We start from the raw sequence: 18,422 nt of genomic DNA on the forward strand, positions 1-18,422 counted from the left end.
TCCATGTCGCGAAATTGGCAACGTTGTATCTTCTGTGACGTGAATGATGCTGATTTGTGTTCGGCTAGAGCGTTGCGCGCGAAATGGTTTCGTCACACAACTGACTGTAGACCATGATCGGCTATGGTTTTTTCTGAGTTTTCAATCGAAGAATGCAGATTAGCTCCTGTAATTCTACAAACCAAGTTTATTTCTACTATAGGGATACTTCAATCATATGCGAAATGAAATAAATGAAAAGTAATACACAAATATTTCTCGGGAGCTACTGTTTAAATGCAGACTGTATTGCAGTCGCATAGGTTTTACACTCGCCTTCCATGTCGTCTGTTTTCTCTTTGCTATACAGCTCTTCTGATGCGGATTATGGTGGTAAAAAAGATCTCCACTTGCAGGTTAACACTAGAAAAAACCTCAACGTCTTTGAAATATTATCTGCTAATTTACCGACAAATATTGCACTGAGCAGTGGGTTTCACGTCCTGACATTACCGACATAATTATTTATTTTGCATAGATTTTGTATAGGGATTAGGTGAGTTATAACTACAAGATATTTTTCACATTGAGACTGCAAATAAGTTTAAGAAACAGATTTTGCTTTCTTTCTAAGTATTTCTGTAAGCGTTCTTAAGTATAACCACATTTTGCATTTGCTTACTGTTAGTTGTAAACGAATATAATTTCATGTACGCACTTCACAACGATATTTTCGAAAAAAATAAATATTGTGAAACTTTAAATATCGTGAGTAAAAAAAATATTCTGTGATGGCAAACATCTTAACTTTGCGGTCAGCCCATCTACTATTGTCACAAGCAGTGCTGTTTTGCTCAGATTTAACACATTACTTCTTTCTAGTTAAACATGGTAGAGTGATTAAGGAAAGGCAACGAAACTTATTTGAGCAGCCTAACGGAGAATCTTTATTTGGTACTTAAATACAATATGAATAAACTACATATTTTTTATAATTTTCAGTTTTGAGACAGTTCTACTACACTTGTCTTTGAACATTTAAAAAAGTCCAAATCGCAGCAGAGATTTTATTTAAAAATTATATGATATGATTCTTGTACAGGAAGGGCTGCCACGTTATATCAGAATATAAGATCGACAATATGTAGATAGGATCGAATGCTTAGGGCTCTTCATTAATTCTTACTCGTAACCAATTTATTGATTTACCTGAATTTAAAACCCACTATCGTAACCTTTCTTTATCTTTGACGGGAAATCTGAACATTTTTGGTTCAGGATTTGTCCGTCTGCTCCTTCCACACTTGATATACTCACAGGCTCTCGGCATGACGACTCGATCCACTACCACCGGTATGTCAGATACAGCTGTACTTCACAGACGCCAAATGGTGGAGAGCTGCACGCGTTCGGACGATGTTGGCACATATTTCACAGAACGGAGTGCCAGCTAGTGGTTGGCGCCACAAGTAAGGGTGTGACACTGTTGCCACCTGGTGGCCGTTCCCTGACAAGGGTTGCGTGCTAGACAAAGCGATCGGGCAACCTGTTTCTTACGTGATCTGGGGTATAGTATTACAAGCGAACAATAGAAGTGATCATTGCGAGTGTCGCTGACTGCACGGACGTCCAACTTTGTTGCAGGTCTCCAGCTGCGCGGTTTCCCAAACTGAAAGCTCCGGCAGACAATAGGGGTGTGGACTATGAGGAACGGACCTTGGCCCTCGCCTTCCTGCGCTGCCTGCGGGACAACCTGCGGTTCGACATCTCCTCCAACAATGAGGCCGCGGGGAAGTTCGACGACCTGGTGCTCAGGTGGCAGTACGGCAACAGCGCCGACACGTACCTGCTGCTGGCCCAGCTCAAGCACAGGTCCCCGACGCACGGCTCCTCGGAAGTCGTCCGGGCCATGCTCCTGCCACCCTCGGGGAGGGCCACCTACGGGAACGACGGCAGGCCGCAGAACTTTGGGGTGAACAACAGGTTCAGCTTGGCCATGTACCAGGATTCCTACCACCACATCAAAGACAAGCTGCAGACTCCCAATTTCACGATGCTGTTGTCGACCAATGCGCCTCTCGCCCGTGACACCAAAGGAATGTTCGTTCGAAGAAGCCTGTACAATGTTCCTGGAGCTGAGTTCATGGACACCGGCGGGACCCTGTACGGGCTCAATCCCAACGACGAGGAGGTGCGAAGGGCGGTGAACAATGACCACCGGTTCATCGAGCACTTCGCCATTTTCTGCCAGCAGAAGGACTCTGAAGAGATCAAGGATGCCATATGTCGGGAGATCGAGATCCTGCTGGCGCCCGGAGACGCGGAGGGCTACATTTATGAAAGACTGTGCAGAGAGATCAGGGAGTGGAAGCTGAATGATGATTTGTGGTTGGGTGAAAGCTGGAAGAAGTGGACGGATTTAGTGAATGACTACACCGAAAAGTACCTGTGTCAGTGTGGTGACAAACGTGTGAGGCCTCCAATTGTTTTCAACGGTGTGGATAACATCAAGAAATTTGTGAACGGTCATAACCCTACCCAGATAACCCCGGTGCGGAAGAGTACGATGGCGCTGACTGCAAGCAAGATCCACCAGGCAGTAGGCAGCGAGCCGCACATCATGCTGAGTGCCAGACGGTATCGGCAACTACGCCAGCAAGTCCTCTGTGTCTGGGGCAGGTTCTGCAAGTGGCTCGTAAGTATTACTAATACTAATTATTGTCATTCGTTTGTCCTCTGAGTCTTTCGCGAGGGCATACATGAATAAAACGTTCCAGATTTTCCAGCCGCGTCAATTCGAATAAAATGTCCGAGATTTCGATGGCCATCTCCGCCATCGTCGTCAGACTGCTGGGGCTGTTACGATCTCTCCCTTATACAGGGTGTTACAAAAAGGTACGGCCAAACATTCAGGAAACATTCCTCACACACAAATAAAGAAAAGATGTTATGTGGACATGTGTCCGGAAACGCTTAATTTACATGTTAGAGCTCGTTTTAGTTTCGTCAGTATGTACTGTACTTCCTCCATTCACCGCCAGTTGAAGGAAGGTAATGTTGACTATGGTGCTTGTGTTGACATGCGACTCATTGCTATACAGTACTAGCATCAAGCACATCAGTACATAGCATCAGCAGGTTAGTGTTCATCACGAACATGGTTTTGCAGTCAGTGCAATGTTTACAAATGCGGAGTTGGCAGATGCCCATTTGATGTATGGATTAGCACGGAGCAATAGCCGTGGCGTGGTACGTTTGTATCGAGACAGATTTCCGGAACGAAGGTGTCCCGACACGAAGACGTTCGAAGCAATTGATCGGCGTCTTAGGGAGCACTGAACATTCCAGCCTAAGACACGATACTGGGGAAGACCTAGAACGACGAGGACACCTGCATTGGAGGAGGCAATTCTTCGTGCAGTTGACGATAACCCTAATGTCAGCGTCAGAGAAGTTGCTGCTGTACAAGGTAACATTGATCACGTCACTGTATGGAGAACGCTACGGGAGAACCAGTTGTTTCCATACCATGTACAGCGTGTGCAGGCACTATCAGCAGCTGATTGGCCTCCACAGGTACACTTCTGAGAATGGTTCATCCAACAATGTGTCTATCGTCATTTCAATGCAAATGTTCTCTTTAGGGATGAGGCTTCATTCCAACGTGATCAAATTGTAAATTTTCACAATCAAAATGTGTGCGCTTACGATAATCCGCACGCAATTGTGCAATCACGTCATCAGCACAGATTTTTTGTGAACGTTTGGGCAGGCATTGTTGGTGATGTCTTGATTGGGCCCCATGTTGTTTCACCTACGCTCTATGGAGCACGTTATCATGATTTCATACGGGATACTCTACCTGTGCTGCTAGAACATGTGGTTCATGCACGATGGAGCTCGTGCACATTTCAGTCGAAGTGTTCGTACGCTTCTCAACAACAGATTCGGTGACCGATGGATTGGTAGAGGAGGACCAATGCTATGGCCTGCACGCTCTCGCGACCTCAACCCTCTTGACTTTCATTTATGGGGGCATTTGAAAGCTCTTGTCTACACAACTCCGGTACCAAATGTAGAGACTCTTCGTGCTCGTATTGTGGACGGCTGTGATACAATACGCCATTCTCCAGGACTGCATCAGCGCATCAGGGATTCCACGCGACGGAGGGTGGATGAATGTATCCTCGCTAACGGAGGACATTTTGAACATTTCCTAGTGTTTGAAGTCACGCTGGTACGTTCTGTTGCTGTGTGTTTCCATTCCGTGATTAATGTGATTTGAAGAGAAGTAATAAAATGAGCTGTAACATGGAAAGTAAGCGTTTCCGGACACATGTCCACATAAGATATTTTCTTTCTTTGTGTGTGAGGAATGTTTCCTGAAAGTTTGGCCTCACCTTTTTGTAACACCCTGTACAGGCATGATGACATCATCAGCAGCCAATCAGATAGATGTAATGGGGCGCGCTCGTTAAGTCGACCGGGGCAGCTAGCGGAGCTATTGCCCGTAGCAGCTCCGGTGACGTCAGGTGGCGCCAGGGGCAGGCACCATGTTTGAAACTGCCGCTCCCGCATCGCGCATCTCTCTCTGCTTTCGTTTGATGTCCAACGCCCCCCCCCCCCCCTACCCATGCCCTGCTGAGAGTGTATCCCTGGTCTCTGCTGAAATTGTTCCTTTATAACGGAGTCCCAATATGTAGAAGCCTGAGCCAATACTTCTGTTTTTTCGAACTGTATTTTATGTCCGTTTTTCTAGACAATGCTCCGCTATGGTCGAATTGTCAAGCTCCCTTTGTTTTATATGGCACTTGTGCTCAGTGCAACGCTCCGCAACCGTGCGAATTGTCTGTCCAATGTACATGCTGCCACACTCACACGGTACACCATACACACCGGACACTCGAAGTGCAATGTCGTCTTTAACAGGGCGCAACATATCTCATATCTTGGGGACGGGCCGGAACACTGTGATTAGCCCATGTTTCCGCTGCAGACATCCTAACGTACTGCTAATTGCTCCACAGTGTGGCAGGAATACAGTCCGTTTGGCCTCTTCTTATGATTCACCAGGTGTCTTTCGTCGGCGGCCCTTGAAAGCGTTTGCGATGTGTTTTTGCTGTATCCATTTTCGTCGAAAACACGTTTTAAGTTCAGCAAATTCAGACTGTAGGTGTTCGTCGTCAGAGATAATCTTCGCTCTATGAACTAACGTGTTCAGTACAGCTTTCTTATGTAGAGGGTGGTGGAAACTATTGGCGTCCAAGTACCGATCAGTGTTTGTTGGTTTGCGGTACATTGAATGACCAAGCTGGCCTCCTGCCTTCCACTCAACCAAGAATGGTAGCCTGCCGTGGTTCTCCATCTCGACAGTAAATTTAATGTGAGGATGGACACCATTCATATGGTCGACGAACTGCTGTAATGTATCTTCACCATGAGGCCATATCAGGAAGGCGTCACCAACTTGTCGTAGAAAGCAAGATGGCCGTAATGTCGCAGTTTGCAGAGCCTACTCCTCAAAGTGCTCCATGAAGAAATTTGAGACTGCTGGAGACAGTGGTGATCCCATGGCTGTGCCGTATGTCATCTCATAATATTCATATCAATACAAAAAGTACGTTGCCGTCAGGACGTGATGGAACAACTTAATGATTCCAGATGGAAAATGTTGGGCCAAAAGATCCAGCGTATCTTGTATTGGCACCCTCGTGAAAAGTGACACAACATCCAGGCTAACCATTAGGTCGTTTGGGCCTATCTTCATTCTCTTGAGTGTCTCAACAAATTTCTGCGAGTTGACAACATGGTGCTTCGCAATCTCCCAATTTTGGTGCTAATAATCCTGCCAGATGTTTAGCAAGTCAGTAGGTGGGCGAACTGATGGCACTAACAATGGGCTTCAGGGCAGCACTTTGCTTGTGTATCTTTGGTAACCCATAAAGCCCGGGAGGTCTGGCGGCATCGAGGCATTAATTTCTTCACCACTTCATCTGGTAAGCCAGACTCCTTCAATAACTTCCCTGTCTTTCTGACAATGGCCTGTCTGGGATCACGACTAAGCTGGTGGTACGTGGGGTCTTCTAATAGATGTAGCATCTTCAGGTGGTACTCAGAACCACTGTGGCATTCCCTATGTCGACTGGCAAGACAGCCAAGTCTTCATTCTCAGGTAATAACCGTAAGCAACGTCGTTCCTCCTGGCTGATATTAAATTTTGGTGGCTGAGCTTTCCCCAGGATATGGTTGGTAGTTAGCCTGACGTCCTCAGCTGCATCTTGTGAAAGATTCCTAATGCACTGCTCTATCCCACTAATGATATCCAATATTGGCAGACGTCGTGGAGCTGAAGAAAAGTTGAGGCCTTTCCTCAGCGCTGATATAGAGCCGTCGTCCAGTTTTTGGTTGGAAAGATTAACAACCGTTCTATGGGCCTTATCGGTTTTCAGAAAGGCTTTTGAACAGAAAATGCTATATACGCTTTCACTGATCAAGTATTAAATGCTCTGAATAACCGGACATCACCCATTGGTATTTTTTGTGATCTCTCAAAGGTCTTTGACTGTGTAAATCATGGAATTCTTTTAGATAAGCTAAATCGTTATGGTTTGAGGGGGGCAGTGCACAAATGGTTTAATTCATACTTAACGGGAAGAATGCAGAAAGTGGAAATAAGTGGTTCATGTAATGTTAATACAACAGCTGATTCCTCAAACTGGGGGCCTATCAAGCACGGGGTCCCATAGGGTTCGGTCTTAGGTCCTTTACTGTTCTTGATATACATTAATGACTTAGCATTCCATATTGATGAAGATGCAAAGTTAGCTCTTTTTGCTGATGATACAAGTATAGTAATAACATCCAAAAACCAAGAACTAAGTGATGTAATTGTAAATGATGTTTTTCACAAAATTATTAAGTGGTTCTCAGCAAACGGACACTCTTTAAATTTTGATAAAACATAGTATATACAGTTCCGTACAGTAAATGGCACAACTCCAGTAATAAATATAGACTTTGAAAAGAAGTCTGTAGCTAAGGTAGAATTTTCAAAATTTTTAGGTGTGTCCATTGATGAGAGGTTAAACTGGAAGCAACACATTGATGGTCTGCTGAAACGTCTGAGTTAGGCTACGTATGCTATTAGGGTTATTGCAAATTTTGGTGATAAGAATCTCAGTAAATTAGCTTACTATGCCTACTTTCATTCACTGCTTTCGTATGGTATCATATTCTGGGGTAATTCATCGTTGAGTAGAAAAGTATTCATTGCTAAAAACGTGTAATCAGAATAATTGCTGGAGCCCACTCACGGTCATCTTGCAGACATCTATTTAAGGATCTAGGGATTCTCACAATAACCTCACAGTATATATATTCACTTATGAAATTTGTTGTTAATAATCCAGCCCAGTTCAAAAGTAATAGCAGTGTGCATAGCTATAACACCAGGAGAAAGGATGATCTTCACTATGCAGGGTTAAATCTGACTTTGGCACAGAAGGGGGTAAATGATGCTGCCACAAAAGTCTTTGGTCACCTAACAAACAGCATCAAAAGCCTGATAGATGGTCAACCAACATTTAAAAATAAATTAAAAGAATTTCTAGATGACAACTCCTTCTACTCATTGGCTGAATTTTTACATATAAATTAAGGGAGGGAAAAAAACTAACTTAAGCATTAGTGTCATACAATATTTTGTGTAATGTAATATCTTGTACAGACATCTTTCATTAACCTGACACGTTCCACATCATTACGAAGTGTCGTATTCGTGATCTATGGAACAAGTATTAATCTAATCTAATCTAATCACAACAGTTCTTCCCTGATCCAGTCGGTCGAACTTGTCACATTGCTTCGACGTTGCCTTGGATAAACTTGCATGTTGTTGCACTGCCGTGCCTACATCCACCAACTCCCAATCGAATGCTGACAATGTTGGAGCGTCAGTCACCTCGGCTCACTCTGGAGATGGCTGGCTGGTATTCAGCCGCAATATTAGAAGAAGAAGTCACATTTATGCGGCTGCACGCCCGAAATTTTATAGATCATATGAGTGCTTTGTTTCGGTATGCATATCCTACATTAGTCACAATCCAAACAGCTGAGAAAACCTTCCAGTCAGCGGGGAATTCCCGTTAATCCGAATGTCTTCACAGCAGATGACTTCGCTCCATCACTGAGAGAGCCTAATTTCCAACTACTGAAGAAAGCAAAGGAGCTCAGCAGGAGTCAAAGGAGTTAAACAGGAGACCACGGACAAATGATGCTCCTCAGTGACAGATGGTTTATCGGGGCAGTCACCAGGAAGAAAACCAAGAAGTTGACATAAATTAAGTCCAGAGTGCTGATGTACGAACAGGTGTAGGACTATCCAGTATTTTTACACTGCCAAAATATAATCGATACACAACAAATAAGGAAAAAAATCACAAATTTTATGTGGGTGTATGTTCAAAAATCCATTGTTAGATAAACAAGTTAAACCGGACAAAACCAAGAAGAGACAAAATACCACTAACGAACAACGCTGTATCTCTAGGGCTAATCTGGTCTTAACCGCGCCGTCATCTACAGGTTCAACCAAATCCATATCCAAGGAGGAATCCGATGTTTTGGACTGCCCAATGTGAGTTTATGTGTATCAGGGAAGACTGGGTTAAGCATGGTAATTGCTCTCAATGGAGGCATGAAAAACGCATAGGCTATGAAGGACATGGTGGATTTTCTTTTGATTTATATTAGCGCGTACTCCCTGACTACATGTCGCGTTCTCTTACAAGTCGATGCGCCTAAGAGTAAGAACGAACAGTATCTTTTATGTGTTGACATTTAAGGTTTTTGTTAAAAGTTAGGAGGCTGTAACCAAAAACACATACGTTTCTCACATTAGCTGTATTGTGCTGCCACCTACTGCCAGGTACTCCGTATCAGCGACCTCAGTAGTCTTTAGACATCGTTGGAGAGCAGAATGGGGCGCTCCGCGGAACTCACGGACTTCGAATGTGGTCAGGAGATCGGGTGTCACTTGCGTCACACCCCTGTACGCGAGATTTCCACACTGCTAAAAAAAACCAGTTATCTACAATGCAGTTTTTTGTGGCGCTCACTGATAAGTAGTTTTTCTTCTCCAAAGTAATTACTACAGATCGCCTCCTTAGAGCCCAACATGAGTAAACTATCATACGAAACGGATTAGCTTTAACTGAGTCCAGGTCTGAAACCAGTGGAACACCTCAGGGATGACCTACACTACTGGCCATTAAAATTGCTGCACCACGAAGATGACGTGCTACAGACGCGAAATTTAACCGACACGAAGAAGATGCTGTGATATGCAAATGATTAGCTTTTCAGAGCATTCACACAAGGTTGGCGCCGGTGGCGACACCTATAACGTGCTGACATGAGGAACGTTTCCAACCGATTTCTCATAAACAAACAGTAGTTGACCAGCGTTGCATGGTCAAAACGTTGTTGTGATGCCCCGTTTAAGGAGGAGAAATGCGTACCATCACGTTTCCGACTTTGATAAAGGTCGGATTGTAGCCTATCGCGATTGCGGTTTATCGTATCGCAACATTGCTGCTCGCGTTGGTCGAGATCCAATGACTTAGCAGAATATGGAATCGGTGGGTTCAGGAGGGTAATACGGAACGCCGTACTGGATCCCAACGGCCTCGTATCACTAGTAGTCGAGATGACAGGCATCTTATCCGCATGGCTGTAACGGATCGTGCAGCCACGTCTCGATCCCTGAGTCAACAGATGGAGAAGTTTGCAAGATAACAACCAGCTTCATGAATAGTTCGACGACGTTTGCAGCAGCATGGACTATCAACTCGAAGACGATGGCTGCGGTTACGCCTGACGCTGCATTACAGACAGGAGCGCCTGCGATGGTGTTCTCGACGACGAACCTGGGTGCACGAATGGCAAAACGTCATTTTTTTCGGATGAATCCAGATTCTGTTTACAGCATCATGATGATCGCATCCGTGTTTGGTGACATCGCGGTGAATGCACATTGGAAGCGTGTATTCCTCATCGCCATACTGGCGTATCACTCGGCGTGATGGTATGCGGTGCCATTGGTTACACGTCTCGGTCACCTCTTGTTCGCACTGATGGCACTTTGAACAGTGGACGTTACATTTCAGATGTGTTCCGACCCGTAGCTCTACCCTTCATTCGATCCCTGCGGAACCCCACATTTCAGCAGGATAATGCACGACCACATGTTGCAGGTCCTGTACGGCCTTTCTGAATACAGAAAATGTTCGACTACTGCCCTGGCCAGCACATTCTCCAGATCTCACACCAATTGAAAACGTCTGGTCAATGGTGGCCGAGCAACTGGCTCTTCACAATACAGCTGTCACTACTCTTGATGAACTGTGGTATCGTGTTGAAGCTGCATTGGCAGGTGCACCTGCTCTGACGCAATGCCCAGGCGTATCAAGGCCGTTGTTACGGCCAGAGGTGGATGTTCTGGGTACTGATTTCTTAGGATCTATGCAGCCAAATTGTGTGAAAATGTAATCACATGTCAGTTCTAGTATAATATATTTGTCCAATGAATATCCGTTTATCATCTGCATTTCTTCTTTGTGCAGCTATTTTAATGGCCAGTAGTGTAGAACGTCGGCTTCGCTCCAGATCCCAGCGCCCAAAACGACTACCTTCTCTGGTATCCGCTCTTGAGGAAGAATGGGCTGTCGTTGCTCCAGACATCGACATATCCCTGAAAGCGTCCCTAGGAGAGCTGAGGCTGTCATATATGCGAAATGTGGACACACATATCATTAATGCCCGCTAATATGTGTCTGGATACTTTTGATCGCGTAGTTTATTCCCAGTAGCGACCATGGCTACTGATAAAATATCGATATATCGATATATAGACTGCACATCTTCCTCGACACATAGATATCGAAATAGCCGATATATTTATTTTTTACTACAGTTTTTTCGCAATTTTCGGTAAATAATTGAAATTGTTCTTTGGACATTGTAGCAGAACATAATTTTACTTTCACTGTGTGATGGAGTCCTACTTCTTTGTGTACATTGTGGGCTTTCATAAGGTCTTTGACTGAGTGAAGCAAGTTGAGTTAAAAATAATTTTTAACTCAACTAGTGTGCTATTTCTTCAAATCGGCATTCTTCAAAGTTGCTGAAAGTAATGAACAAAAATGAAAATGACAAGACTGGTCTATGCGGTGGGCGGTGACCTGTTAGGGGAAATGCTGACGTAATTGAGGCTCGCAGCTACCGGCAGAAACTGGAACGCTTAACTTTACCATGCAATTTTGACACTACAGCTGCTAGGCCGCTGGCATTTGCAGAAAAAAAACAGGGAAGTAGACATGAACCGTTCCGGACAAACCTAATGTGTGACGAAATCGAACGGGTACCCACCGCATACCTTTTACTGTGCCACTTACATGCAGTTACCATGTTAGCAAAGTGGTTATCGCCAAGCGTAAAAAGTGCATCATTTTCCTTTCAGTGCCTGCTCTAAGGGGAATAAGAAGGCTGCTAGCTTGTGGGTGTACGGCATATCTAATAATGAATCAATACTTAAATACACAGCTCGAAAACCTGCAATATATTTATTCTGTGCAACCAATATTTTTATGGCCCGATACGTCGACATTTTTTTTTCCGTCAGTATATCGGTATGTTTTTTTCGTTTTCTCGAGGGACGACAGCGATATTTTCTTAAATATAATTCGGATTCCCGACATTTTTAAAAATATCAACAGTCCTAGTACCGACTGCTTGCAAGTGCGGCACTTCAAATGCTAAAATCGCTTAGACTTTTAAAAGAATGGTTGATGAAATTTTGGTAGTTTGTAGCCGGTTCTCTACCTCTTTTAAAACTAAGCAGAAGGCATTAAATCTTTGCTGTTTTGCCGCAAAACAGCATACAGCATTGTGCTACTGGTGGTGGGGGAAACCATCGTCAGATACCTACATTAGTTAAAAAGATATTGCCGGAACGAACAAGCTGTCTTAAGAACAATGGCGTCTCACAGATAAATTATTGAACCATGATGTCATGGCACCATAAAGCTATCACCACGAACGTTTAATCGATACTTCTGTACTGAAAGTGGTAGGTGAAGGCAACTGAGCTGTCAAGATTTTACAAGTAGCTTCAGTGGTGTAAAGTGTAGGTGGAAACCATTTAACCGATAATATTATTTGGAATGGTAATGATTCATGTGAAACATATCGGCTTAATTGCGTTACAAGTGATTTCGTTCGTAGAACATTTTCAGGTCCGAGGTGTAGGAATGGTCTGATTGTCGTACGTAGTGTTAAAGAACAAATCGAAAAACAATGCTTTCTGGTATGGTAGGAGCTGTAGGAAGTGATAATGTTCCTCGCTACCATTATTTCGGACATGTTTTTAAAACATTTACAAAAAACGCATGTTGTTAAAACACTCTTTAAAAAGAAGGTAACCATTATAATACCTTTGATTAAATATTAACCCTGATCCACTATTGATAGCAAGAAGCGGTGATACAGTATCAAATGTAGGCTCAAGACGAGCACAACGACATAAGTTAAAAAATTTCAAGTGAATCTAGGTAACTACTTGACATTGAAATTGAAATCCCTTAACATATCTTAAAAATTCATATAGTAAACCCTTAAACAAAATTTATAATTATAAATTCACATCAGTTTAAATTTCAAAACAATCTCCAGGTAAAATTAATTTAGCAATAGAACTTAAAATACACAATAACAATTACAGCGGGACCCCTACTCACAAGTTTTACGCACACCGATTTCACCCGTGGCACAATCTAAGAGTTACACAGCTGGTGCCGAAGTACCAGACAATTTCAAAACAAGTTTATGCGCAGGGCGTCTTCAGATGAACGCTAAACGAGATGCGAATTTTTCAGTTACAAAAAGTGATTACGTATCTCAAAGGTTGATGTGCAGCATTAGAAGTCATCCACAGCCACCTTAGTGGGTTTTCTTTACAGAGCCGTGAGCTCGCCATCATATTTTCTTTTACACTTCAGTCCTGCGTACATTTCTTGGTGATACCTTACATACCTAATTAAAACTGCCTTGATAAAACCTGAAGCATAAAGCACTTACCTCCGGCCTCAGACATACTACAGCGAAACTGGCAGACCCAGTGAAAGCGTTTGCAACACGAGTAAATAAAATAAACAGGTCACCGGATATTGACTAGCAGAACTGCTCAGCTTCGCAAGGAGTGATCTTGTAATAGTCCATAAATGCAGCGAGGGTGCAGTGACACTGTAGTGAAGGATATTGAAATATGTTTTCTTATAGGACAACTATCCAAGGAGTTCCACCCAATAATATCCAAACAGCAGACTCTGTACACAATTTATTATATTGCCAGTTCTAAACTCCTTTAAATAACAACAAATTCATGTAACTTACAAAGCTTGACAAATGATTAAAGAGTGAGCTTTAGAAACAATAACGGCGACTTGCCACCATAAAATCAAGAACCTTTTACAATAGTGCTTTTAGAGTTTATCCAAAAGACAAAATCCAATAATAAGATAACTTGGCATGATTTATATAAAAAAACTTTGAGAAAGATAATGGCGCTTGGCACCATAAAATGAAAGAAGCGCAACACACAACCAGTAAATATAATAACAAAATAATAATTTGATTCAACCAAAGGGCGAGGGTAACTCCCAACGCAATCACAGACGAGCGAGCTCTCAACACTTGGGAGCCTTCCCACTAGAAGCGGTCCCCGAGATAAACCGCTGAGAGCTCTCCGACATGCCTCCCACAACTGCCCATCACTTGCGCACCTTGGTTACGTTCTGTGACACACGACTGATAATATCAGCATAAGATAAAATTCAGAAATACAGTATAACATCCCGACAACACATGATAACCACGGCGCCTCTAACTCGGGCGCTCTTAATAAGTGCCGGAAGCCAACAAACACAAATCTCAAACAATTCTCGCTTCCTAAAACGAAACAATAAAAGCCAAGCGCACATGAATAGTCAAACCACAGTCTCAGAAGTACCTTAACGGCACAAACGCGACTATTCCACCAAGATAATAATAACACAGTAAAAAAAATACAGAACATACCACTAAATGCTGTTACACAACCAAATTGACTAGATGGTGTTGTTCAGGTCCCAGAAGACCACATATACCAAGCAGCAGTAATCCACTAGGTATATACTGTACAAAACCGCCCTTCTTAGGCAGACTTTACCTAACACATCGACTGCAAAATGTACCATACATGAACGCAACTCTGGGCAGTTGAGCAAATAAATTAGTACCAACAAATATGGTAACGAGCCACACACACAGCAAAAAGTTCCAACAACACCGTCCCACATCAGAAAGTTCAGAAACCGCTGCTGGAGCTTCCAGGGGAAAATCTGAAGAGCCTCCACATCGGACAGGCAGGCAGAACAAGTACGCCGACTCCAATGAATCACCACCGCATGGCCAGCACAGCGGCGAGTCGCCTCCGCCCCAGACCACTCTGCTCATACCGCGAGGCACAACAACCTTAGCGCTAGCCACCAGCAGGTCAGGCAGAGCGAACTTCACGTTCCGTGCGATAACCGGAGAACCAAGTACCCTCTCGCTTTCCGCCGGCCACCGCAAACACACGCCAGCGACGTCATAGCAAATCGCCACCGGAGCGCCACCCGCAACAGGACAGCGAACTACAGGGTGTTACAAAAAGGTACGGCTAAACTTTCAGGAAACATACCTCACACACAAAGAAAGAAAATATGTATGTGGACATGTGTCCGGAAACGCTTACTTTCCATGTTAGAGCTCATTTTATTACTTGTCTTCAAATCACATTAATCATGGAATGGAAACACACAGCAACAGAACGTACCAGCGTGATTTCAGACACTTTGTTACAGGAAATGTTCAAAATGTCCTCCGTTAGCGAGGATACATGCATCCACCCTCCGTCGCGTGGAATCCCTGATGCGCTGATGCAGTCCTGGAGAATGGCGTATTGTATCACAGCCGTTTACAATACGAGCACGAAGAGTCTCAACATTTGGTACAGGGGTTGCGTAGACAAGAGCTTTCAAATGCCCCCATAAATGAAAGTGAAGAGGGTTGAGGTCAGGAGAGTGTGGAGGCCATGGAATTGGTCCGGCTCTACCAATCCATCGGTCACCGAATCTGTTGTTGAGAAGCGTACGAACACTTCGACTGAAATGTGCAGGAGCTCCATCGTGCATGAACCACATGTTGTGTCGTACTTGTAAAGACACATGTTCTAGCAGCACAGGTAGAGTACCTCGTATGAGATCATGATAACGTGCTCCATTGAGCGCACGTGGAAGAACATGGGGCCCAATCAAGACATCACCAACAATGACTGCCCAAACGTTCACAGAAAACCTGTGTTGATGACGTGTTTGTGCAATTGCGTGCGGATTGTCGTCAGCCCACACATGTTGATTGTGAAAATTTACAATTTGATCACGTTGGAATGAAGCCTCATCCGTAAAGAGAACATTTGCACTGAAATGAGGATAGACACATTGTAGGATGAACCATTCGCAGAAGTGTACCCGTGGGGGCCAATCAGCTGCTGTACATGGTAAGAAAACAACTGGTTCTCCCGTAGCACCCTCCATACAGTAACGTGATCAACGTTACCTTGTACAGCAGCAACTTATCTGACGCTGACATTAGGTCGTGGTGGTTAGTGTTTAACGTCTCGTCGACAACGAGGTCATTAGAGACGGAGCGCAAGCTCGGGTTAGGGAAGGATTGGGAAGGAAATCGGCCGTGCCCTTTCAAAGGAACCATCGCGGCATTTGCCTGAAACGATTTAGGGAAATCACGGAAAACCTAAATCAGGATGGCTGGAGACGGGATTGAACCGTCGTCTTCCCGAATGCGAGTCCAGTGTGCGAACCACTGCGCCACCTCGCTCGTCTGCTGAGATTAGGGTTATCGTCAACTGCACGAAGAACTGCCTCGTCCATTGCTGGTGTCCTCGTCGTTCTAGGTCTTTCCCAGTCGCGAGTCGTAGGCTGGAATGTTCCGTGCTCCGTAAGACGCCGGTCAATTGCTTCGAACGTCTTTCTGTCGGGACACCTTCGTTCTGGAAATCTGTCTCGATACAAACGTACCGCGCCACGGCTATTGCCCCGTGCTAATCCACACATCAAATTTGTAAACATTGCACTGACTGCAAAAACACTAACCTGTTGATGCTACGTACTGATGTGGTTGATGCTAGTACTGTAGAGCAATGAGTCACATGTCAACACAAGCACCGAGGTCAACGTTACCTTCCTTCAAATGGGCCAACTGATTGACGAAACTAAAATGAGCTCTAACATGGAAATTGAGCCTTTCCGAATACATGTCCACATAACATCTTTTCTTTATAGTGTGTGAGGAGTGTTTCCTGAAAGTTTGGCCGTACCTTTTTGTAACACCCTATATAATCGATAAAGTGCGCGCTCTGAACAAGATGACAAGTTAGCGGCACGCGCCATATCAGGTATGTCCAGCTTTGGTATGACTGACAATGCCTTTCGGACAAAGGATACAGGATATAAAAGCATAAAAACAAGAGCAATGTCAAATGTTTTTTATTCCAGTCTTTGATCACAAATGAATTCTTTAGACGATGACCGGTTTCAGTCCGTAATGACCATCCTCAGATCTTTCTTACACCATCTCCTAAAGTGATAAGGCCATAATGGCATCGTCAAAACGTACGAATAACGATGCCATTATGGCCCTATCACTTTAGGACATGGTGTAAAAAAGATGTGAGGACGGTCACGATGAAACTGGTCATCGCCTAAAGCATTAATATTGTGATCAAAGACTGGAATAAAAAACATTTGACACTATTGGATCACTGTTTGTATACGCGACCATGTCGCAGTTGTTGGGACCAGAGCAGTGTGACCAGGGAGCACTTAAATCCAGACGAGGAGTTTCTTTTCACACAAATGGCGCCCAAGCCCAGTCGCGCCATGCTATCATTCTAGTTCCTGACGAGACGTTGTCCGACCAAACGCCGATCTGTTCCCAACACAACACCGGGTCAGGGTCGCCACTTTCCTCCAGCTGCTGCTAATCAAACTCTTCGCTGACCCACACGGGTAGCCCCGAGGACCACGCTAACACGACAAGTTACTCTCGGGCAAAGAGAATCTCTACCACCACCGACTCCACCGGGTGTGGGGGCTGGCACCAAGACGGGAAAATACAAAATAAAGTGCGGGTTCCTAGCACGACACAATTACAAACAAGTATGGCGAGACAGCGTGACATAACAGTAACATAGTTTCTCTGTTATCTTGCATCTCCTTAACATATTTGTTACATGTTATTTTTAATTTTAAACCTGCTTTTTCCATGGAAAAGAAGCTCCACTTCTTCAGTTGATTTTTTAAACAATTTAGTGGTTTGTTGTGAGGTTGATAATGAGAGGCAACCGCATGCCTTGCTCATACTGTGGCATCAAGCAGTCAGGCCGGCAAGATGAGTGGTCTGCCGAGCGAGTGGACTCATTCTTATTTATCGAGTAACATAAACTCTAGTACTCACAATTAAGTTACAAGTTATTATCCTGTTTGAATATTACGCAACGGATAACGCACATCTGACTATTAGTAATTTACACAACTCTGACTGTTCACTACGCACTGGCAATACCACATTTTCTTTCTTACCCGACGGCTTTGATCAACACGTGGCCATCGCACTGAATACGAATGGCGCACTCATTATAAATTCTGGATATCATGACAACATATTATTCGAAGGAAAAGGCCACCAATCTTTTTCTTTTCACTATCTTCTTTATTCCGATGAATTCTATAACCTAAACACACCATTACATTTTCTACAACAATTCCACATGAGAAACTCCGCCCAGAGGGCATGGCTTTACATTGGTGATTCTCTATCTTATGGCCTCGTAATTATCTAACACTATAGTGCACTTTCTGGATAGGATGGTGGATCTTTTGCTATATCTCACACTTCGCCTCTCACATCCATCATCGAAAATTTCCTCCAGACCGATCGGTACAAAAGGAACATGCCTCTGAAGGTATCTTGTTACTATCCCATGCCAACCACACATACTTGAATTTCATGAAATACATAACACTAGCAACATACAATACAAAGAATAGTCACAACGTTATAATCACATCACTTTCAGCTTTCCCACTTCAATTAGTATTTATCCCAGTTTCACACGACACTGCCCCACTTCGTAACTTTTCTTTCGTACTATGAACTCTGGAGGATATATGCACGTCTTCCTGTGCAATGCAAGCCAAGTGGCGTTGTTGGATAGACGGCTGACTCACCTTGCTTCTCTCTCAGAGTATTATAGTTTGAATCAAGCATCACACGGAAACATAACACGC

At 43.9% G+C, this 18,422-nt stretch overlaps 1 protein-coding gene across 1 annotated transcript in view; it reads left to right on the forward strand.

Annotated features, from left to right (window-relative positions):
* LOC126291804 (uncharacterized) overlaps nucleotides 1-18,422 on the forward strand; it is a 144,170-nt gene that overhangs the window by 110,235 nt on the left and 15,513 nt on the right. The window contains exon 3 of the mRNA XM_049985500.1: nucleotides 1,624-2,674. Within this exon, the coding sequence (XP_049841457.1) occupies nucleotides 1,624-2,674 (1,051 nt within the window). The remainder of the gene's footprint in view (nucleotides 1-1,623; nucleotides 2,675-18,422) is intronic.

This window comes from Schistocerca gregaria, chromosome 9 (genome assembly GCF_023897955.1).
Source record: "Schistocerca gregaria isolate iqSchGreg1 chromosome 9, iqSchGreg1.2, whole genome shotgun sequence".
Lineage (NCBI taxonomy): Eukaryota > Metazoa > Arthropoda > Insecta > Orthoptera > Acrididae > Schistocerca > Schistocerca gregaria.